Raw genomic sequence first — 25,181 nt, 5'->3', positions numbered from 1 at the left:
TGTGGGTAGTGAGTGGTGAGTAGTGAGTAGTGAGTTATAAATGGTGAGTGGTAAGTAGTGAGTGGAGGGTGGTGGGTAGTGAGTGGTGAGTGGTGAGTTGTGGGTAGTGAGTGGCGAGTGGTGAGTAGTAAGTTGTGGGTAGTGAGTGGCAAGTGGTGAGTGATGAGTAGTGAGTGGTGAGTTGTGGGTAGTGAGTAGTGAGTAGTGAGTAGTGAGTAGTGAGTAGTGAGTGGTGAGTGGTGAGTAGTGAGTAGTGAGTTGTGGGTAGTGAGTGGTGAGTGGTGAGTAGTGAGTAGTGAGTTGTGGGTAGTGAGTTGTGAGTAGTGAGTGGTGAGTGGTGAGTGGTGAGTAGTGAGTAGTGAGTTGTGAGTGGTGAGTGGTGAGTGGTGAGTGGTGAGTGGTGAGTGGTGAGTGGCTGATCAACAGACATACAGTACAGGCGTTTTTCTCAGTGGATCCAACTAGCAGAGAAATCAGGTACTGTTTTACAAGAAAGGGAGCGACCCACTCGTGTCAGGACCCTTCGCCTAGAGAATCCTTTCCAAGTCAATAACCAGTGCCTGGGCCACACAACACATTCATTCTCATTTACGGACAAGGAGGTGGGATAAGAGGACCGAGAAGTCTTCATGTTCTGGCTCTATGGAGGTGAAGAGTTCTACAGGCCTTGGGGATTTACATGGAACAAAAGCCAAAAGGATAACCAATGTCCTCACAATGTTCATACGCTAGCAGCAGTGAACCCATGTAATCAGATCCTCCATACCTGCCTTGTGGAGTCCTCATTAAGATCCCAGCATTGTCCCCACAATCCTCCCAGTATCCCTACTCAGATAGCATAACGCTTAGGAAAGGCACTTTTGAATTCCAAAAGATTTATGAAATAGTGGAGGAATTAATAAAGAGAGGAAAAATATAATTGGAAGATGTAGGCAGTGCTTAATGCATTTCCAGATACTATTTCCCTTCCTTAATGGGAGCGGCAGAGCGGTTCTGACAAGCCTTCTATTGACTGTCCCTGATTCTTAAGGTAAATTCAGCAGGTAATTTAATTAAAACCCAATCCTGACACTAATTGAGATTTTTAGGTGCCTGACAGTTGTTGGCAGTGGAGATTGTCGTGGCAAGCAGAGGTGAGGTGAGAAGCCCATTACCACGGTGAAAAATGGGAGTTTCGAGTCATGGTTCAATTTACTGCCTCTGTTTCATTGACATGCCCAAATAGGTATTTCATCACATTCCTGGTACACTTTTTTATTTCTAATGAGGTGGCTGAAACAAGCCAGTCTAAAATACCTACACAACTTAGTTTGCTAGATCTGTTGTGGACTGGGAGAAGCAGGTGACAAGCAATGTCCAACCAACTATAATCAAATTCTGTTGTTGCTGGTGTGCTGCTTCAGATTTCTCCTTCCCGAGAACATTAGAATACAACATTTCCCATTGCCAACAAAACAACATAACCTCACAAAAAAAGCCAGTTATCGCCGGGATGCGCCTGACTCCTCTTTGAACTCTTAATCACCATGCCTTGCAAGTTAATATGCAGCCTTAAAGTTCCAGCTCTGTGGAGAACAAAAAAACACTGCATCTCTAATGCCATTAATTAGCTATGCTCCATGCCTCTCAGCTTTTTGAAGGCTGGATAAAGTCTCCTCTCCTTTTGTTTCTGCTCTTCTGTTTTTGTAGGGTTTCATTATTGACTTTTCAATTTTCCCGAAGTATCCACCCCCTCCACTAGCGATAGCACCACTGAGTGTTTCTGTAGCAGGAGCAGCCGCGGTGTGGTACACGCCCAGCTGCATCCCCAAGCCCACTTGCTAAGACACCGGCTGGGGAGCCCTTGGAGCAGGGGCAGCCCACAGTTCACCACCATCCCAGCGCTCACACCCCAGGGGGCCAAAATCAAAGAGAAAGGCCCTTAAAATCTAACCATGGGTAATGAAGGTGCTCCACTCCTGAAACAATAAGCATATCCACACTTGAGAGAGAGAGAGAACGATAGAGAGAGAGAGAGAGAGAGAGAGAGAGAGAGAGAGAGAGAGAGAGAGGAGGAGGAAGAAAGTCAGAGAGAGAGAGAGAGAGAGAGAGAGAGAGAGAGAGAGAGAGAGAGAGAGAGAGAGAGAGAGAGAGAGAGAGAGAGAGAGAGAGAGAGAGAGAGAGAGAGAGAGAGAGAGAGAGAGAGAGAGAGAGAGAGAGAGAGGAGGAAGAAAGTCAGAGAGAGAACAAGATGAAGAGCTTGGGCCAAGCTGGATAAGGGTGATTAAGGCTTGAACTTCCAAATACTGACAGATGTAAGAAAGCGAAGTGAAGAAGAGAGTGAATGTGTGAAAGAGAAAAAATAGAAAAAGGGCAAAGGCCCACAGCCAGTGGTGATGGTAGCTGGGGCCACGCATCCTCCANAGAACAAGATGAAGAGCTTGGGCCAAGCTGGATAAGGGTGATTAAGGCTTGAACTTCCAAATACTGACAGATGTAAGAAAGCGAAGTGAAGAAGAGAGTGAATGTGTGAAAGAGAAAAAATAGAAAAAGGGCAAAGGCCCACAGCCAGTGGTGATGGTAGCTGGGGCCACGCATCCTCCAAGCACATATCAGTGGTGGTGAAAACAACAAGGAGGTCTGAGGGCCACATGCCTCAGGACCCAAAGGAAGCCAAGGAGAGCACAACTAATTTCTGCCCAACAATGGATCATGGATGGGCGCCCACACAGTGGCAGGTGCTTTGAATAGCACCATGGCCCTTGCAGCAGGGAGCTTCTCCTCTCTCTCTCTTTCTCTCTCTCTTCCAAGGGCCTTGGCGCTTGTTGGCTTGCGTAACCTTTCATTTTCAACAAGGCTTCCTTTTGACTTATAAAGGATGAAAACGATCTCATGGGGGGCCAGAGGAGAAACAGGCAGCGAGGCCTGTGGGGCAAACTCCAGACCAAGTCCTCTGCTCTACTCTCTCTCTCTCTTTCTCTCTTCCTTGGCCTAGGCCTGAGTCCTTTTCAGTTATTTTTTCATCTCTAGCTTCAGTTTTTTTGTTACACTTCTTGTTTCTTTTTGTGTGTTGGTGTTTTTTTAATAGTTGTGGAGTTTGTTCTCCACTGGTGCCGGCTGGGCTGTCCTCCGGGCCATGCAGGGGTAAAGGCAGGGGAAGTTCCCCAACCTTAACAACATTCTTTCCGGGGTCATAAGGTCAGGCTTCACAGATGTCTCACGCAGACAGTCAGTTGTCTAAGGACTGCATCCCAGGGAGTAAGCATTCGTTCCAAACAATGCCGCTTTTCCCCCTCACTTACAAAAGATGTTCAATGTGTTTGAGCTTTTTTTTCACTCGGCACTCGTTCTTTTTTTGTTCCCGAGGTGGGGTTTTTGGTTTTCAAAACATTTTAAGAAAGGACTGGTTATCGCAAGACAGCAATGTTTTCTTCTTTCTTTCATTCTTTTAAACCCTCCTCTCTTCCTTAGCTCCCACCACTTGTTCTAATGGGGCCTTAGTCATCATTGCCTGATGGAGGATGGAAAGATGCTTTTAAAAATATTTTTTTCTTAAAAAAAGGGGAGAAAGACAAAAGCACGCAACTACTACACAACAACTGTCAAAGTACAAGCTCATACACACAAACTCTTGACTAGGCAGGGCAGAAGTCAGACAAACAGCAACCCTAAATAAAGAGAAAGACAATATTTGAAGTAGAGCATTGCTGTGTAGCCTCAATCACAACAAAATTATACAAATAAATCATTTCCCGAACCAAATGGCTTTCATTAAAGCATAATCTAACTACTATATTTAAGGGGGGTGGGGCATGACACTGGAAATAAGGGAAAAAGATGGCAGCATTTACCATGCATGTTCAGCCTCAGAACATGGAAAACTGTGTAATTGGAACAACCTTTAAAAAAAAACAGGCGCTGAGCTCCCTATTCTTGTATAGCTTGTTTCTTTTTTATCTCTCTCTTTTGATAAAGCGTTTTTCCCTTACCCCCTCCAAACATCTTCCCTGTATTCGGAAATTGATAACCTTCTAAATGAATTATGGTAGATGCATAATGAATGTTTTCTCACCCTGAGCCCTGAAGCCAGCCAAGATGGGTGTGTCTTGTTTGGCATGTTGATTTGTGTTGTTGCACATTTAGCCCCTCTGTTACTTAAGAGTGCTGCTTGCTCACTGCTTGGGGCATGTAAATAAGGAATTATCCTTGCCGACTAACACTCCATATACCTCCTTGGGGTAATCAGAAATTATTAGACTCTGGCTTCCAATAAACAGAGCTAATGGCACTAAAGCAATGTCAGATCTCTCACCTCCCTCAGTTTGCTCCCCTGTCCCAGGACCAGAAAGTGATCAGGTGTCTATGTGTAGTAAGTAGACATTCCGTTCTACCCTACAACAATCACCCATTTGCTTAAAGACTCACTAAACCATGTAGCAGTGGGAATCAGACTAGAAAATGAGCTTATCTCCTATAATGCCCTCCAATGATTTGAAGAAACGTAAAAGACGTACGTGTAAAAATGGGGGAAGAACTCAGATCTTAACTGAATGAATTGTCTTTATGGTCCTCCCACTCCCACTCTCCTGTACGCAGGCCGCATTGTTAATGCTACTACCTGTAGAGTGTAGCTGCTCTACTCAGCTCTAAATACCCCAAACCCACCCTAACAAACCCACTCTTACAAACCCACCCTAATAAATTCTGTCTTACAAACCCACCCTAACAAACCCACCCTAACAAACCCACTCTTACAAACTCACCCTAACAAACCCTGTCTTACAAACCCACCCTAACAAACCCACCCTAACAAAACCACCCTTACAAACTCACTCTTACAAACTCACTCTTACAAACCCACTCTTACAAACTCACTCTTACAAACCCACCCTTACAAACCCACCCTAACAAACCCACCCTTACAAACTCACTCTTACAAACTCACTCTTACAAAAACCACCCTAACAAACCCACCCTTACAAACCCTCCCTTACAAACTCACTCTTACAAACTCCCTCTTACAAACCCACCCTAACAAACCCACCCTTACAAATTCACTCTTACAAACTCACTCTTACAAACCCACTCTTACAAACTCACTCTTACAAACCCACCCTTACAAACCCACCCTAACAAACCCACCCTTACAAACTCACTCTTACAAACTCACTCTTACAAACCCACTCTTACAAACCCACCCTAACAAACCCACCCTTACAAACCCTCCCTTACAAACTCACTCTTACAAACTCACTCTTACAAACCCACTCTTACAAACCCACTCTTACAAACCCACTCTTACAAACCCACCCTTACAAACTCACTCTTACAAACCCACTCTTACAAACTCACTCTTACAAACCCACCCGTACAAACCCACTCTTACAAACCCACCCTAACAAACCCTGTCTTACAAACCCACCCTTACAAACTCACTCTCACAATCTCACTCTTACAAACCCACTCTTACAAACTCACTCTTACAAACCCACCCTTACAAACCCACCCTTACAAACCCACTCTTACAAACCCACCCTAACAAACCCTGTCTTACAAACTCACTCTTACAAACTCACTCTTACAAACCCACCCTTACAAACCCACTCTTACAAACCCACCCTTACAAACTCACTCTTACAAACCCACTCTTACAAACCCACCCTTACAAACCCACTCTTATAAACCCACCCTTACAAACCCACCCTTACAAACCCACTCTTACAAACCCACCCTAACAAACCCTGTCTTACAAACCCACTCTTAAAAAATCACTCTTACAAACCCACTCTTACAAACCCACCCTTACAAACCCACCCTTACAAACCCACTCTTACAAACCCACCCTTGCAAACCCACCCTTACAAACTCACTCTTACAAACCCACTCTTACAAACCCACTCTTACAAACCCACTCTTACAAACCCACCCTTACAAACCCACCCTTACAAACTCACTCTTACAAACTCACTCTTACAAACCCACTCTTACAAACCCACCCTTACAAACCCACCCTTACAAACTCACTCTTACAAACCCACTCTTACAAACCCACCCTTACAAACCCACTCTTACAAACCCACCCTTGCAAACCCACCCTTACAAACTCACTCCTACAAACCCACTCTTACAAACCCACCCTTACAAACCCACCCTTACAAACTCACTCTTACAAACCCACTCTTACAAACTCACTCTTACAAACCCACCCCTACAAACCCACTCTTACAAACCCACCCTAACAAACCCTGTCTTACAAACCCACCCTTACAAACCCACCCTTACAAACTCACTCTCACAATCTCACTCTTACAAACCCACTCTTACAAACTCACTCTTACAAACCCACCCTTACAAACCCACCCTTACAAACCCACTCTTACAAACCCACCCTAACAAACCCTGTCTTAGAAACTCACTCTTACAAACTCACTCTTACAAACCCACTCTTACAAACCCACCCTTACAAACCCACTCTTACAAACCCACCCTTACAAACTCACTCTTACAAACCCACTCTTACAAACCCACCCTTACAAACTCACTCTTACAAACCCACCCTTACAAACCCACCCTTACAAACCCACCCTTACAAACCCACCCTAACAAACCCTGTCTTACAAACCCACCCTTGCAAACCCACCCTTACAAACTCACTCTTACAAACCCACTCTTACAAACCCACTCTTACAAACCCACTCTTACAAACCCACCCTTACAAACCCACCCTTACAAACTCACTCTTACAAACTCACTCTTACAAACCCACTCTTACAAACCCACCCTTACAAACTCACTCTTACAAACTCCCTCTTACAAACCCACCCTAACAAACCCACCCTTACAAATTCACTCTTACAAACTCACTCTTACAAACCCACTCTTACAAACTCACTCTTACAAACCCACCCTTACAAACCCACCCTAACAAACCCACCCTTACAAACTCACTCTTACAAACTCACTCTTACAAACCCACTCTTACAAACCCACCCTAACAAACCCACCCTTACAAACCCTCCCTTACAAACTCACTCTTACAAACTCACTCTTACAAACCCACTCTTACAAACCCACTCTTACAAACTCACTCTTACAAACCCACCCTTAAAAACTCACTCTTACAAACCCACTCTTACAAACTCACTCTTACAAACCCACCCTTACAAACCCACTCTTACAAACCCACCCTTACAAACTCACTCTCACAATCTCACTCTTACAAACCCACTCTTACAAACCCACCCTTACAAACCCACCCTTACAAACCCACCCTAACAAACCCTGTCTTACAAACTCACTCTTACAAACCCACCCTTACAAACCCACCCTTACAAACCCACTCTTACAAACCCACCCTTACAAACCCACCCTTACAAACCCACTCTTACAAACCCACCCTAACAAACCCTGTCTTACAAACCCACTCTTAAAAAATCACTCTTACAAACCCACTCTTACAAACCCACCCTTACAAACCCACCCTTACAAACCCACTCTTACAAACCCACCCTTGCAAACCCACCCTTACAAAATCACTCTTACAAACCCACTCTTACAAACCCACTCTTACAAACCCACTGTTAAAAACCCACCCTTACAAACCCACCCTTACAAACTCACTCTTACAAACTCACTCTTACAAACCCACTCTTACAAACCCACCCTTACAAACCCACCCTTACAAACTCACTCTTACAAACCCACTCTTACAAACCCACCCTTACAAACCCACTCTTACAAACCCACCCTTGCAAACCCACCCTTACAAACTCACTCCTACAAACCCACTCTTACAAACCCACCCTTACAAACCCACCCTTACAAACTCACTCTTACAAACCCACTCTTACAAACTCACTCTTACAAACCCACCCGTACAAACCCACTCTTACAAACCCACCCTAACAAACCCTGTCTTACAAACCCACCCTTACAAACCCACCCTTACAAACTCACTCTCACAATCTCACTCTTACAAACCCACTCTTACAAACTCACTCTTACAAACCCACCCTTACAAACCCACCCTTACAAACCCACTCTTACAAACCCACCCTAACAAACCCTGTCTTAGAAACTCACTCTTACAAACCCACTCTTACAAACCCACCCTTACAAACCCACTCTTACAAACCCACCCTTACAAACTCACTCTTACAAACCCACTCTTACAAACCCACCCTTACAAACTCACTCTTACAAACCCACCCTTACAAACCCACCCTTACAAACCCACTCTTACAAACCCACCCTAACAAACCCTGTCTTACAAACCCACCCTTACAAACTCACTCTTACAAACCCACTCTTACAAACCCACCCTTACAAACCCACCCTTACAAACCCACTCTTACAAACCCACCCTTGCAAACCCACCCTTACAAACTCACTCTTACAAACCCACTCTTACAAACCCACTCTTACAAACCCACTATTACAAACCCACCCTTACAAACCCACCCTTACAAACTCACTCTTACAAACTCACTCTTACAAACCCACTCTTACAAACCCACCCTTACAAACCCACCCTTACAAACTCACTCTTACAAACCCACTCTTACAAACCAACCCTTACAAACCCACTCTTGCAAACCCACCCTTACAAACTCACTCCTACAAACCCACTCTTACAAACCCACCCTTACAAACCCACCCTTACAAACTCACTCTTACAAACTCACTCTTACAAACCCACTCTTACAAACCCACCCTTACAAACCCACCCTTACAAACTCACTCTTACAAACCCACTCTTACAAACCCACCCTTACAAACCCACTCTTACAAACCCACCCTTGCAAACCCACCCTTACAAACTCACTCCTACAAACCCACTCTTACAAACCCACCCTTACAAACCCACCCTTACAAACTCACTCTTACAAACCCACTCTTACAAACTCACTCTTACAAACCCACCCGTACAAACCCACTCTTACAAACCCACCCTAACAAACCCTGTCTTACAAACCCACCCTTACAAACCCACCCTTACAAACTCACTCTCACAATCTCACTCTTACAAACCCACTCTTACAAACTCACTCTTACAAACCCACCCTTACAAACCCACCCTTACAAACCCACTCTTACAAACCCACCCTAACAAACCCTGTCTTAGAAACTCACTCTTACAAACCCACTCTTACAAACCCACCCTTACAAACCCACTCTTACAAACCCACCCTTACAAACTCACTCTTACAAACCCACTCTTACTAACCCACCCTTACAAACTCACTCTTACAAACCCACCCTTACAAACCCACCCTTACAAACCCACTCTTACAAACCCACCCTAACAAACCCTGTCTTACAAACCCACTCTTACAAACTCACTCTTACAAACCCACTCTTACAAACCCACCCTTACAAACCCACCCTTACAAACCCACTCTTACAAACCCACCCTTGCAAACCCACCCTTACAAACTCACTCTTACAAACCCACTCTTACAAACCCACTCTTACAAACCCACTATTACAAACCCACCCTTACAAACCCACCCTTACAAACTCACTCTTACAAACTCACTCTTACAAACCCACTCTTACAGACCCACCCTTACAAACCCACCCTTACAAACTCACTCTTACAAACCCACTCTTACAAACCAACCCTTACAAACCCACTCTTGCAAACCCACCCTTACAAACTCACTCCTACAAACCCACTCTTACAAACCCACCCTTACAAACCCACCCTTACAAACTCACTCTTACAAACTCACTCTTACAAACCCACTCTTACAAACCCACCCTTACAAACCCACCCTTACAAACTCACTCTTACAAACCCACTCTTACAAACCCACCCTTACAAACCCACCCTTACAAACTCACTCTTACAAACCCACTCTTACAAACCCACCCTTACAAACCCACTCTTACAAACCCACCCTTGCAAACCCACCCTTACAAACTCACTCCTACAAACCCACTCTTACAAACCCACCCTTACAAACCCACCCTTACAAACTCACTCTTACAAACCCACTCTTACAAACCCACTCTTACAAACCCACCCTTACAAACTCACTCTTACAAACTCACTCTTACAAACCCACTCTTACAAACCCACCCTTACAAACCCACCCTTACAAACTCACTCTTACAAACCCACTCTTACAAACCCACCCTTACAAACCCACCCTTACAAACTCACTCTTACAAACCCACTCTTACAAACCCACCCTTACAAACCCACCCTTACAAACCCACTCTTACAAACCCACCCTTACAAACTCACTCTTACAAACCCACTCTTACAAACAACAAACTGTTGTTCAGTGCTTTCCTGGGTAAGGGGGCAGTAGCTCTTCGGCTGCATCAGATTCACAACTGTCAGTGTCCATGCTAGCTGGGCTAACAACAAATGTACAATTACTGATGCTAGCATTGGATTTGCTCGTGGAAGCAGAACAACTTGTGTCTTCGACAGGTGCATGTGTACTACTGCTGGTAGTAGCAGTACTACCAGTAGAGCTGGTATATGTCTCTATGGACGCGGGCCTTACTTATTTTAACCATTTATCCATTTCCATCAAACGGAAGGAGTAGCAGCTACATTTGGCTACATACGGACCGTTAGTGGAATTCCCGCGAGAGAGTAACGGTTAATGTGATTGGATATTAATTATTTGACTAGGCTACCTATATTTGACATTGTGTTGTTATTTCGCTGAACACTAGATGGTTTTGTTTTATTTTTGGCGGTGAAACGAGGCTACTCAAGCGAGAAGAAAACCTCGCCTCTCACCTATTTTTTGTTTCTTTTAAATCCGAATCACATTTTTATTTGGCGTACCCCCAACGGCATTGTGCAGTTTGGGAATAGCTGCACTAGACTATACCACACCACACAGCTAACTAGCTAGCAATACACTTACCTTCAACAATGCTTTACTTTTTATTTATTCATTTATCATTTTTTGGCGACTCTAGCTTTGAGGTGGGGTTAAGAGACTCGAGGGAGGGGGGGGGGGGTTACAGGAGGGATTAGAGAGTTAAGGGAGACAGAAGAATGAAGAAAGTAAAAGAGCAAGGCTCATTGGTCAAACACAAAGAAGCGTGCGAGGAAGGAGACCCTGGGAGTCAGGGTTAAATACCAACTAAGGACACCTTAAACGGGGCTGGCTGAGCAGCTATGCAGGGCACTGGAGTCCCCCCGCAGGTGCGCCTTTGACAGATGTGGCCTCACTAACCTCTCTCTCAGCTAGAATGGGGACCGGGGTCAGGCCAGACATAGCCTGGTGCTGCCTATGGCACCTGACTGTCTCTGGAACTCTCTCTCTCGTTGCTTTACACACAAACACACACACAACAAATCTGGTGGCGACTAGATCAATTGGATTATCGCCTCTTAAAACAAGATCCACAATTTCTTGGGAAAGCAGTATCCCTTTAAAGAGGCCGAACAGCATTGTCATCATTGTAAAAAATACAGCAGCATTGTCATCCTTTACTGTCTATCTCTCTCTCTATTACTCTCTATCTCCCTCTCTATTACTATCTCTCTCTATTACTATCTCTCTCTCAATGACTATCTCTCTCTATTACAATCTCTCTCTCTATTACTGTCAATCTCTCTCTTTATTACTGTCTATCTCTCTCTATTACTATCTCTCTCTATTACGATCTCTCTCTATTACGATCTCTCTCTCTATTACTATCTCTCTCTCTCTCTATTACTGTCTCTCTCTCTCTATTACTGTCTCTCTCTCTCTATTACTGTCTCTCTCTCTCTATTACTGTCTATCTCTCTCTATTACTATCTCTCTCTATTACTATCTCTATTACTATATCTCTCTCTCTATTACTGTCTCTCTCTCTATTATTGTCTATTTCTCTCTATTACTATCTCTCTCTATATTACTATCTCTCTCTCTATATTACTGCCTCTCTCTCTCTATTACTATCTCTCTCTATTACTGTCAATCTCTCTCTCTCTATTCCTGTCTATCTCTCTCTCTATTACTGACAATCTCTCTATTACTGTCTATCTCTCTCTCTATTACTATTTCTCTCTCTCTATTACTATCTCTCTCTCTCCATTACTCTCTCTCTCGCTCTCTCTATTACTATCTCTCTCTCTATTAATGTCTCTCTCTATTACTATCTCTATATATATTGCTGTCTATCTCTCTCTCTATTACTATATCTCTCTCTATTACTGTATATCTCTCTCTCTCTATTACTGTCAATCTCTCTTTATTACTGTCTATCTCTCTCTCTATTACTATCGCTCTCTCTATATTACTGTCTCTCTCTCTCTATTACTGTGTCCTCTCTCTATTACTACCTCTATCTCTATTACTATCTCTCTCTCGATTACTGCATATCTCTCTCTCTCTCTCTCTCTCTCTCTCTCTATTACTGTCTCTCTCTCTCTCTCTCTCTATTACTGTCTCTCTCTATTAATGTATATCTCTCTCTATTACTATCTCTCTCTCTATTATTGTCTATCTCTCTCTACTACTATCTCTCTCTCTATTACTGTCTATCTCTCTATATATTACTGTCTCTCTCTCTCTCTCTATTACTATCTATCTCTCTCTCTAATACTGTCTCTCTCTCTATTACTGTCTCTCTCTCTATTACTCTCTCTCTCTCTCTCTATGACTGGCTATCTCTCTCTATTACTGTCTATCTATCTCTCTATTACTGTCTCTCTGTCTCTATTACTATCTCTCTCTCTCTATTACTATCTCTCTCTCTCTCTATTACTATCTCTCTCTATTACTATATATCTCTCTCTATTACTATCTCTCTCTCTATTACTATCTCTCTCTATATATTACTGTCTCTCTCTCTATTACTATCTCTCTCTATTCCTGTCTATCTCTCTCTCTCTATTACTGTCAATCTCTCTCTATTACTGTCTATCTCTCTCTATTACTATCTCTCTCTCCATTACTCTCTCTCTCTCTCTATTACTATCTCTCTCTCTATTAATGTCTCTCTCTATTACTATCTCTCTCTATATTGCTGTCTATCTCTCACTCTATTACTATATCTCTCTCTATTAGAGTCTATCTCTCTTTCTCTCTATTACTGCCAATCTCTCTCTATTACTGTCTATCTCTCTCTCTATTACTATCTCTCTCTCTATTACTGTCTATCTCTCTCTATTACTATCTCTATCTCTATTACTATCTCTCTCTCTATTACTGCCTCTCTCTCTCTCTATTACTGTCTCTCTCTATTAATGTATATCTCTCTCTATTACTATCTCTCTCTCTCTATTATTGTCTTCCTCTCTCTATTACTATCTCTCTCTATTTATATTACTCTCTCTCTCTCTATTACTATCTCTCTCTCTCTATTACTGTCTCTCTCTCTCTATTACTATCTCTCTCTCTATTACTGTCTCTCTCTATTACTATCTATCTCTCTCTCAATTCAATTTCAATTCAAGGGGCTTTATTGGCATGGGAAACATGTGTTAACATTGCCAAAGCAAGTGAGGTAGATATTATACAAGAGTGAAATAAACAATACAAATTAACAGTAAACATTACACATACAGAAGTTTCAAAACAATAAAGACATTACAAATGTTATATTATATATATACAGTGTTGTAACAAAGTACAAATGGTTAAAGCACACAAGTTAAAATAAATAAGCATAAATATGGGTTGTATTTACAATGGTGTTTGTTCTTCACTGGTTGCCCTTTTCTTGTGGCAACTGGTCACAAATCTTGCTGCTGTGATGGCACACTGTGGAATTTCTCCCAGTAGATATGGGAGTTTATCAAAATTGGATTTGTTTTCAAATTCTTTGTATTACTATCTCTCTCTCTAATACTGTCTCTCTCTCTCTATTACTATCTATCTCTATTATTATCTCTCTCTCTATTACTATCTCTCTCTCTCTAATACTGTCTCTCTCTCTCTATTACTGTCTCTCTCTCTCTCTCTCTCTATTACTGTCTCTCTCTCTCTCTCTCTATTACTGTCTCTCTCTCTATTACTATCTCTCTCTATTACTGTCTCTCTCTCTCTCTCTATTACTATCTATCTCTATTACTATCTCTCTCTATTACTATCTCTCTCTATTACTATCTCTCTCTCTCTATTACTGTCTCTCCCTCTCTATATATTAATGTCTATCTCTCTCTATTACTATCTCTCTCTATCTATTACTCTCTCTCTCTATTACTATCTCTCTCTCTCTATTACTGTCTCTCTCTCTCTCTCTCTATTGATGTCTATCTCTCTATTACTATCTCTCTCTCTCTCCATTAGTGTCTATCTCTCTCTATTATTGTCTCTCTCTCTCTCTATTACTATCTCTCTCTATTACTGTCAATCTCTCTCTCTATTACTGTCTATCTCTCTCTCTCTCTATTACTATCTCTCTATATATTACTGTCTATATCTCTCTCTATTACTATCTCTCTCTCTATTACTGTCTCTCTCTATTACTGTCTCTCTCTCTATTACTGTCTATCTCTCTCTATTACTATCTCTCTCTCTATTACTATCTCTCTCTCGATTACTGTCTCTCTCTCTATTACTGTCTCTCTCTATCTATTACTATCTCTCTCTCTATTACTATCTCTCTTTCTATTACTATCTCTCTCTCTCTATTACTGTCTGTCTCTCTCTATTACTGTCTCTCTCTCTCTCTATTAGTCCTTCTGTATCTCTCTCTTTCTATTATTGTCTCTCTCTTACTATAATTCTCTATTTTTACCCTTCTCTCTCTTTCCTTGCTCTACATCTTACTTACTCAATATCTCTATTTACATCTTACTCTATTTCTCTCTCTCTCTTTCTAGCCCATGAGGTGCAACACACAGAACAGGTCACCATGCTTCATATAGTTCAATCATGATTGCTTTCCTGTTTCCCCCCATCATTTCCTCTCTGTTTTTTAATTACACCCAACTCACTTCCAGAGAAGCTGGTCTTCATCTACTAAAAGAGAGGACAGAAAGAAAGAAAGAAAGAAAGAAAGAAAGAAAGAAAGAAAGAAAGAAAGAAAGAAAGAAGCTTTCCCCTGATGGCGCATAACATACATTCTCTTCAGCTGCTGTCAGAATAATTTTAGTAATTTTTTCCCTATGTCCAGCAAACATTAGCTTGCACATTAGCTTGACCCAGTTAATGTGTCTTTCCCGCTGCAGAGGGAGAAAAGAGAGGGAGAGGATCCAGGCTCGGGTTGATCAGAGCCGGGCCGAGCTGAACTGGGCTGGTGGCCTGTTCATGATTATGGACCAGAGGGACCTTGCCACAGCCAGAAAGGGAGGGAGGGACAGCCTGAGGAACATCTGAGAACCAAAGGGAAGGGAGGAGAGGAGAGGAGAGGAGAGGAGAGGAGAGGAGAGGAGAGGAGAGGAGAGGAGAGGAGAGGAGAGGAGAGGAGAGGAGAGGAGAGGAGAGGAGAGGTGAGGAGAGGAGAGGAGAGGAGAGAGGAGGAGAGGAGGAGAGGAGAGTGGAGTGGAGAGGAGAGGAGAGTGGTTGGGGTGCAGAGTGGAGGGGAAAGCTTGGGGAAGGCAGGAAAGGAGGGAGTGGGTGAAATCCTCTGGTAGACTTACTGGAGATCCTCTGGTAGACTTACTGGAGAGCATTAACGCTTCTTTTCTTTCTATTCTTTTGATGTGTGCTTTTTTTCTCACAGATTCCAGCATGTTAAGAGAGAGAACAGAGAGGGGGGGGGGGGGCTGAGAGAGAGAGGAGGGGGGAGCTGATCATTCTGTTTAATCACCATTTGGAAAAGGGCCAGATAGTCTGCAGTGAGTGAGGGAGGGTGGTGGAAAGAGAGATAGAGAGAGACTAAAAGAGAGGGGGATGAGCCTGAGAACTGAGCCCCTTGAAACAGCTTGGAGCAAAGCAATGTGTGTGTGTGTGTGTGTGTGTGTGTGTGTGTGTGTGTGTGTGTGTGTGTGTGTGTGTGTGTGTGTGTGTGTGTGTGTGTGTGTGTGTGTGTGTGTGTGTGTGTGTGTGTGTGTGTGTGTGTGTGTGTGTGTGTGTGTGTGTACACCAACGTGCGTCTGAGAGTGAGGCCCTGTGAATGCCTGTGAATGCCTGTAAATGCCTGTGAATGCTGAATCCAGCAAGAATCTGGTCTCAGTGCGGAGTGGAGGGAGCAGAGGGAGCGGGAGAGATCCATTTTAAAACTATGTGCATTAACTATACTGGCCCCATAGATTAAGCACTCTGCATGAATAATTTAGCCACTCTTATGCTAATGGGATCATGAAAGTATCCCCTCTGTTCTGTGTTTTCTTCCCCCTCCGGAGCAACTATTCTCAGCTTTCAACAAAAGCCCTGCCCCTTCTGAACAAACCCAGAGACACTGATACTGTTTTCACAACAACGCCACAGACACCTGACTAGCATGGTCTGGACATGTAGTGACACAGCTTTACAACCCATATGTAGACAACAACCCCATGGAGAACTCTTCATGTAGTAACGTTATGCATGTTGGAAAGTCATGCTACGGGTAGACCAGGCCTGTGTAGGAAAGCTCTGTGTTTATCCATTCTCCTGCTTTGGCTAGGGTGTCAATAAGATTTGTGGGCACAGTGACCGACGGCCCAAATGCCAGTGAAAGCCACAGGCGGAAGGCACACTAGGCACATCACGATAGCTCTTAATTTATTGTTAATGCGATCATTGTTGCCATTTAAGTGGTTTTGTAAGCAATCTACTGAGGGCAGGCTCCTCTTCCTAAACCTTTCACCCTGGCTGCTGCTATCCTCACCCTGGCTGCCCTCACTTCATCCTCTTTCTATCTCTCTCTCTCTGTCTCTCTCTCTTTCGCTCTGTCCTTCTTGAGCATCTCTCTCTCTGCTCTCTGTATTGTTTTGAAAGAAGGAGGAACGTCTAGCCTGCCTGTTTCCACTGCTGTGGTGTTGTGGTGAGGTAGGGGCACTGTGTAAAAGTTATCAGTCCTCTAACAGCTGGGAGTGATGGCCATAAAACAGCAGGGCCCGGTTCTGCTTTACTGTTTATCTGTTGTTTATTGGCCAGTATTCAGCTTTAATTACTAGTCTAAATTAAACTCTAACAGGCACCCAGAGACAGCCAACTAGCACATACACACAGGGCAGGAACAGCAGACACAAAAATGCAACAAGGCTTCCATCTTGTGTTTTAGCTGAGTCCCTGGCTTCCTTTCTGTTGTGGTTTCCTTTTACTTCTCTTATTTTGGGGGGGACTTCATTTGAGCACACAGTAAAGCTGTACCAGGGCCTTGAAAAAAGAGAAAAAGAAGCCAAAGGTCTGGAAACTGACAGATTTCTGGGTTTGGCCAGGGAGCCGTGTCCCCACAAGGAATGACCCCCCTCTGGTGAGCTCAACCACAATGGCCCTGCCTAGAGGGGCCCCTGGCCAGGGATGGGCGAGCTGCACACACTCCAACACACACTGAAAACACACACACCACACCGCCACCAGGGCTACTGTAGCACGCTCCCACCAAGCCCCACCACTCTCTCTCTCCCCCTCAACCTCTCTCTCTCTCTCCCTAAAACTCTCTCTCTCTCTCCTTCAACCTCTCTCTCCCTCAACCTTCTTGCTCCTTCAACCTCTCTCCCTCAACCTCTCTCTCCCTCAACCTCTATCTTTCTCTCTCTGTACCTCTCAGGGGAGTCTGTGTAGCTGCAGAACATGGAGGATTGTTCAATTGCTGAGAAAATGTACAAAACGTTTTCTCTTTTTTTTTGCTGGGGCTTTTGGTAGTAAAATGGGGGGAATGGTACGGAGAGGCCTTTTGCTCACCACTCAAGATGTCAACATGGATTTGGTTTTCATGCATATCTAATAATTATAGGAGCGGACTGAAGAAAGGGAGGGAGGGAGGGAGGGAGGGAGGGAGGGAGGGAGGGAGGGAGGGAGGGAGGGAGGGAGGGAGGGAGGGAGGGAGGGAGGGAGCTTCCCTGCCTTGAAGTTGTATCAGTAGTGAGGATTTACTGTAGTTGAGTGAGTCTGTGAGTGTATCTGACTGTACAATGTTTGGCATGGACATGAAGTGGAGTATGCTTCATCCGTTTCCAGCTCAAACACACTTTGGGTGTTTTAAACTGATATTGGCCACCTTCTTCGAAATAAACTCCTATTTTTAAACAGCCACTGACATCAGGTCTGACTTATTACTACTTAATTTACGTTTCTGGTGTCTCAAGATAAGCTCAGAATAAATCAAAGGTGCTGCTAATCAAAAGGGCTACAAGACGAGCCAACACTGATGCTCTGATAGTGGAGAGCACTGAGCTGCAATCTGTAAGGAAGCCTATTGAAACTTCTCCCATGCACCACTGCTGTTTATCAAGCTAGAACACATGGAGTTCTAATCACAGACAGTAAGTAAGAGTGCAGAATTTCCCCCCAAGGTGATAATTCATTTTTTCATTTTTGGAAGGGATTTCAGAATGGGAAAAAAGTGTGTGAGCGAATGAGGTGGAGGATGAGGAGGGAGGGGGGTGGGGTGTTAGCAGGCCTGTGTGCTGTACCCAAACCCTCTCTCCAATGTGTCAAAACCTTAACTGGCAATCTCTACTGACAGCAATGAGCATGCTTCACCTTGCTTACTGCTTCACAATAAATTATTCCTTAAGAGGGGATACACATATTTTCTCACTGGTTAACCTCTCTTGGGTATGTGAGACGTTAGCGTAACACCTCTTCAACAGCCAGTGAAACTGCTGGGCGCCAAATTCAAATACAGAAATACTCATTATAAAAATTCAGAAAACAAAACATATTTTACATAGGTTTGAAGATGATCTTCTTGTGAATCCAACCACGATGTCAGATTTTTAAAATGCTTTACGGCGAAAACATACCTCACGATTATTTGAGAACATAGCCCACTAGACAAATCATTACAAACAGTAACCAGCCAAGTAGAAGAGTTACACAAGTCAGAAATAGAGATAAGATTCATCCCTTACCTTTGATGATCTTCATATGGTTGCACTCAGCAGACATTCATTTACTCAATAAATGTTCCTTTTGTTCGATAAAGTCTCTTTATATCCAAAAACCTCCGTTTTGTTCACGCGTTTTCTTCCGTAATCCACAGGCTCAAATGCAGTCATTACAGGCAGACAAAAAATCCAAATTGTATCCATAAAGTTCATAGAAACATGTCAAACGATGTTTATATTCAATCCTCAGGTTGTTTTTAGCCTAAATAATCGATAATATTTCAACCGGACAATAACGTCATCAATATAAAAGGTAAACAAGAAAGGCACTCTCTCGGTCGTTTGCATGAAAAAGCTCTGTGACACTTTAGTGTCCACTCATTCAGACTGCTCTTACTTCCTAATTTTTCAGAATACAAGCCTGAAACAATTTCTAAATACTGTTAACATCTAGTGGAAGGCATAGGAACTGCAATTTTAGTCCTAAGTCAATGGATACTGTAATGGCATTGAGTAGAAAACTACAAAAACAAAAACAAAACTACTTCCCGAATGGATTTTTCTCAGGTTTTCGCCTGCCAAATCAGTTCTGTTATACTCACAGACACTATTTTAACAGTTTTGGAAACTTTAGAGTGTTTTCTATCCAAATCTACCAGTTAAATGCATATAATATCTTCTGGGCCCGAGAAGCAGGCAGTTTAATTTGGGCATGCTTTTCATCCAAAATTCTGAATGCTGCCCCCTACCCTAGAGAAGTTAAAATGTTTTCTGGCAGGGGTTCAGAATAATGCTCAGTGCTGAGATACAAGTGAGAGATTATGTTGTTACGAATGTACATTTTCTCTAGGCCTGTATCTACACTCACACACTCTCTCTCTCTCTCTTTCTCAGAAGGGAGGGAAAGGTATGAGAAGTGTATGCTGTCATGTAATTTACCTAACAGAAACTATAAACCGTCAAAGTAATGACTGATTAACATGAGGAGGAAAACAGGAGAATTCACACTCGCCAACGCATCCACTTAGCCATTGTCAGAGACCCCTGTGTAGGTTATATAAATCAGGAACATTTCAACACTCACTAGAAAATACAAGACCCAAAAAGGTGGCCTTAAGACTTCTCATTTAAAAGAAATTAAGCGATTTTTTAAAGCCCCACACTTCTTTCAACCTGCAGTGGGCTAAATCAGGCCCACACAGAGTAATTTTTGGTAGTCTTAAACAAATCTACTTTGAAACAAAAGTATACACCTCACACACATGGTTATGGGCTTACAAAAAAGCAGACACCTGTACCATGTCAGATATAGAGGTGAAATGTTATACATTTTGAGATTGGATCCCAATATTACACTTTATATACATCACAGAAGACTGAAATATAACAAAACTGTTTGATATAGAAACACTGGATTTCCGTCATAAAAAAAGTTTAAAACTTTATTAATTATGAAATGATTAAAAATATGAGTACCATTCCACCCATGAGGCCAAAGAGGGGGCTTTTGGTCATTGACTGCAGGAAAGGGCTACAAGTATTCACAGAAAAGGATGATTCGCTTATGGGTTTTTTTGTTCGTTCCTTACAGCTCTTGTCTTTCCTTCCGCCTCCCTGACTCTCTATCTCTTTCTCTCTGTCCCTTTCCCCTCATTCTTTCTTTCTTTCTTTCTACAGTACCTCAACCTCCACCCATTTTAACAGAGGCTAACCTGTTAAATACCTGATTAATTAGGTGAGGCACACGTTTGGCTCTTTCTCTGTGGGCTTAAGTGTTCAGACTATGGAGTATATTTTTGTAACGTGGAAATATGGTTGAGATGAGAAGGCTATCCATGCATGGAGAGGAGTAGAGTGGAGGGGAGAGGACAGGGGGCTCTGTCAGAGTGGAAGGGCCAGAGTTGTGAGTCAGGGAGAGCTTCAAGCGTAAACGTAATTGCAAGAATGTGAAAAATGAGGCGGACGGGCTCCCGAGCGGAGCTAAAGGTCAGAGCGAGCCTCACACGAAACAACTGGCTGGAGGACGGCCTCATTAGACCATTAAATCAGCTGCCTCCTCTCTCTCGCTCCTTTCTCTCTTCTTTTTTCTCATTCGTACTCTTTTTTTCACTCTGTCTTGATTTTCTCTCCTCATTTTCCCTACTCTGTTTTTTCTACTCCTTTCTCTCTACACCTCCTCGTTTTGGCATCTCTTTTTCTTTCTCCTCTTTCTTTTGTTCTATCCCCCTCCTCCTTATTTTCCTTTTTTTCACTCAGGGGTTTGAGCTGGAGGTAAGTACAGCATTTATCCCCTTTTGGTCTGGGGCAGGTCTGGTCTGGGGCAGGGAGGCCCAGGTCTGGTCTGGGGCAGGGAGGCCCAGGTCTGGTCTGGGGCAGGGAGGCCCAGGTCTGGTCTGGGGCAGGGAGGCCCAGGTCTGGTCTGGGGCAGGGAGGCCCGGGTCTAGTCTGGGGCAGGGAGGCCCAGATCTGGTCTGGGGCAGGGAGGCCCAGGTCTGGTCTGGGGCAGGGAGGCCCAGGTCTGGTCTGGGGCAGGGAGGCCCAGATCTGGTCTGGGTCCTACTTGGCCCAGTGCTCAGCGTCGTACGGTAACTGTCTTGGCCCATATTGATCAGCTGTTACTGGATCCGGTGATGAGAGGAGTCGATAAGTGCTCTGTGGATTACAGGTCACTTGTACATATGCGTGTAAGATAATCAATAGGGAGTGCATTTCTTTCTACTTCCTCCCTCTCTCTATTATTTCTCTCCCTTGTGTAGCCTTCTTTTCTGCATCGCTTATTCTCTATGAAAGGAGGGCTCCTGTACTGGCTTTGAAGGGATGACCAACAATGAGAAGTTATAGTATATTCAATAAACCTGAATTTAACAAATTCATATTTTGACAGATGTACAGTAGCTACACTGGTTTCTACAAAGGGGTTCAATATGTGAACTGAATCTCAGAGCTACTGTTCACCTTGCCAGACACAGGCCACAGTGACTGGCCAGATCCTCTCTAAATCGCGGTGCACCTCGAGAACCGGAGATACTGTCAAGGCCAAGCCCCTTTTGATCAGCCAGTCAGCTGCCTTTGATGCAACTAGTCCTGACACGGGCCCACCACAAAGGTCTACTCTAGGAGTGTCTCTGTGGTCAGTAATGTTTCAGCAACACAGCCACTCCGACAGACTCACAGACTCAGACAGACTCTATGATTAAACCAGCACAACCACAGAACACACACACACACCATCAATATATTTGATTGCCTATCTGCAAAAGGATAGCCGTGATTGAACTTGACAAGCATCTGGCCTGTTGTGGAGACAGACATTGTGAGGGAGAAGAGTGTGTGTGTGTGTGTGTGTGTGTGTGATGAAATTCCATGCAAACCCCAGACGGAAACAGACACACACACACACACACACACACACACACACACACACACACACACACACACACACACACACACACACACACACACACACACACACACACACACACACACACACACACAAACACACACACACACACACACACACACACACACACACACACACACACACACAGCCGCCAGTAAAAGGAGCTCTGACTGCAACAGAGAACATTGAAAACAAGGGCAGGACAAGAAAGGAAAGGCTAGTGGCTAATTACCACTGTTGTCTTAGCAAAGACACTATTACGATAACAGTGTTGAATCCCTTATTCATGAATTGAAACAAGTTTGTTAGTTCTGTTTTGGTGTGATGCCTTGCATTGATGTCTTCGTTTGAATACTTCAACAAATGTGAATACTAGAAAGTCAGAACACTGTAACTATCCAAAATGCAGACTCACAGACATGACTTGCATTATAACTATAATATTGTGTACAGGTTGTTCTTTTTAATGCATTGTGGCAGGCTGGCTGGCAAGCAGTCCATCCAGACTAGAGCCAGATAAAAACAGAAGTTGTTCTGACTTGTAATTAGGCTTGTCATGCTAGCAACGTTAATATGTTTTAAATGCTAGTGAAAACTGGCACAAATATCCTATTAATCACCTGCTTTTCTTAGAGCCCTGTTCAACTCCACCCCTAAATAGCTACAGCTACAGCAGTTAATAATGTGCTGTGCTGTGCTGTGCTGTACTGTTATGTGCTGTGCTGTACTGTGCTGTACTGTGCTGTGCTGTGCTGTGCTGTGCTGTGCTGTGCTGTACTGTTATGTGCTGTACTGTACTGTGCTGTACTGTGCTGTGCTGTGCTGTGCTGTGCTGTACTGTTATGTGCTGTACTGTACTGTGCTGTGCTGTGCTGTGCTGTACTGTACTGTGCTGTGCTGTACTGTGCTGTGCTGTGCTGTACTGTGCTGTGCTGTGCTGTACTGTTATGTGCTGTTATGTGCTGTACTGTACTGTGCTGTGCTGTACTGTACTGTGCTGTGCTGTGCTGTACTGTGCTGTGCTGTACTGTGCTGTGCTGTGCTGTACTGTTATGTGCTGTTATGTGCTGTACTGTACTGTGCTGTACTGTGCTGTGCTGTGCTGTGCTGTGCTGTACTGTTATGTGCTGTACTGTACTGTGCTGTGCTGTGCTGTGCTGTACTGTACTGTGCTGTGCTGTACTGTGCTGTACTGTGCTGTGCTGTGCTGTGCTGTGCTGTGCTGTACTGTACTGTGCTGTGCTGTGCTGTACTGTGCTGTGCTGTGCTGTACTGTGCTGTGCTGTGCTGTGCTGTACTGTACTGTGCTGTGCTGTGCTGTGCTGTGCTGTACTGTTATGTGCTGTACTGTGCTGTACTGTGCTGTGCTGTGCTGTACTGTGCTGTACTGTTATGTGCTGTGCTGTGCTGTACTGTACTGTACTGTTATGTGCTGTACAGTGCTGTGCTTGTGCACGTGTGTGCACACAAGTGAGAGAAAATGGACACTTCAACACTATTTCTAATGAGGAGTTGAAGAGTAAGTGTCAATGCCATCCATTTATTCTAGTCCTATAAAGCGGTGGATTGGCAAATCCTTAAAATGTTACATTGCATGCGTGTATGTGTTTGTGTGGGTGTGTGCATGCGTGCATACCTGTGTGCATGTGTGTATGCTGGCTCACCTTGCTCGCTGCTGTTGTCACCGCTCTGTGAAGCGTGGCCCCCGCTGGAGGGCCCTGGTGTGCCGGCCGAGTGTGTGGAGGTGGCGTCATCGTGGTCTCTCCAGGAAGCTGGGTTCTGTTTGGAGTTTTACAAAAGAGAGAGATCCATCCAAACCGCAAACCAGGAGAGGAGAGCAGGAAGGAGGAGGAGAGAGATGGGGAGAGGAGAGCAGGAAGGAGGAGGAGAGAGATGGGGAGAGGAGAGCAGGAAGGAGGAGGAGAGAGATGGGGAGAGGAGAGCAGGAAGGAGGAGGAGAGAGATGGGGAGAGATGGGGAGCAGGAAGGAGGAGGAGAGAGATGGGGAGAGGAGAGCAGGAAGGAGGAGGAGAGAGATGGGGAGAGGGGAGCAGGAAGGAGGAGGAGAGAGATGGGGAGAGGAGAGCAGGAAGGAGGAGGAGAGAGATGGGGAGAGGAGAGCAGGAAGGAGGAGGAGAGAGATGGGGAGAGGAGAGCAGGAAGGAGGAGGAGAGAGATGGGGAGAGGAGAGCAGGAAGGAGGAGGAGAGAGATGGGGAGAGGGGAGAAGAGAGCGGGAGACCACATGAGTATGTTGGAAACATCAGAGTGACATCTGTAAGGGTCTACAGTGCAGCGAGGATCTCTGTGACTGCTTGCATTCCTTGGGAAAGCAAAGACCTCTACTCATTCCCCCTAGCACACAATCAACAACGCTGCTACAATCAAAAGCAGAAAGACAAAAGCCACATGCACTAATGTCTAAACTCTGCAATCACAGAGTTTCATTAACACATAAGAGCACACAACACAGAGAAGACAGTTAATGTGGAGTCTGATTTTGAACGGTGCAGGCAGGGTGCTCGCTGAAGAATTGTCTAAACACATATGGCCGGGCCCGTGGACTTAGTTTATACCGTAACCAATTGAGACTTCCGTGTCAAGTGAGGAATATCGAGGAAAGAAGTCTAAATACACCACAAGAGCTATTCATCATCAGCACTGTCAGAAATGAACATAAGATATGACAGTGATTCTCCCTCTAATCTGCCAAACAATGCACACACACACACACACACACACACACACACACACACACACACACACACACACACACACACACACACACACACACTCACACAGACACACAGAGAGACACACAGAGAGACACACAGAGAGAGACACACACACCCAGAGATACACATACATTCAGAGAAAGCTCAGAGTACTCCTACAGAGACAACTGGCTCCAATA

At 44.1% G+C, this 25,181-nt stretch overlaps 1 protein-coding gene across 4 annotated transcripts in view; it reads right to left on the bottom strand.

Moving 5' to 3' along the window:
* The window catches only part of LOC129842995 (homeobox protein Meis2), a 92,556-nt gene that overhangs the window by 51,254 nt on the left and 16,121 nt on the right, over nucleotides 1-25,181 (bottom strand). For all 4 annotated transcript variants that reach the window (XM_055911719.1, XM_055911717.1, XM_055911715.1 and 1 more), the window contains exon 7: nucleotides 23,933-24,047. In XM_055911719.1, coding sequence (XP_055767694.1) covers nucleotides 23,933-24,047 — 115 coding nt within the window. The remainder of the gene's footprint in view (nucleotides 1-23,932; nucleotides 24,048-25,181) is intronic.

Source organism: Salvelinus fontinalis, unplaced genomic scaffold (assembly GCF_029448725.1).
Source record: "Salvelinus fontinalis isolate EN_2023a unplaced genomic scaffold, ASM2944872v1 scaffold_0084, whole genome shotgun sequence".
Lineage (NCBI taxonomy): Eukaryota > Metazoa > Chordata > Actinopteri > Salmoniformes > Salmonidae > Salvelinus > Salvelinus fontinalis.
The sequence above is the reverse complement of the archived record's forward strand: the minus strand, read 5'-3'. Positions and strand labels throughout refer to the sequence as shown.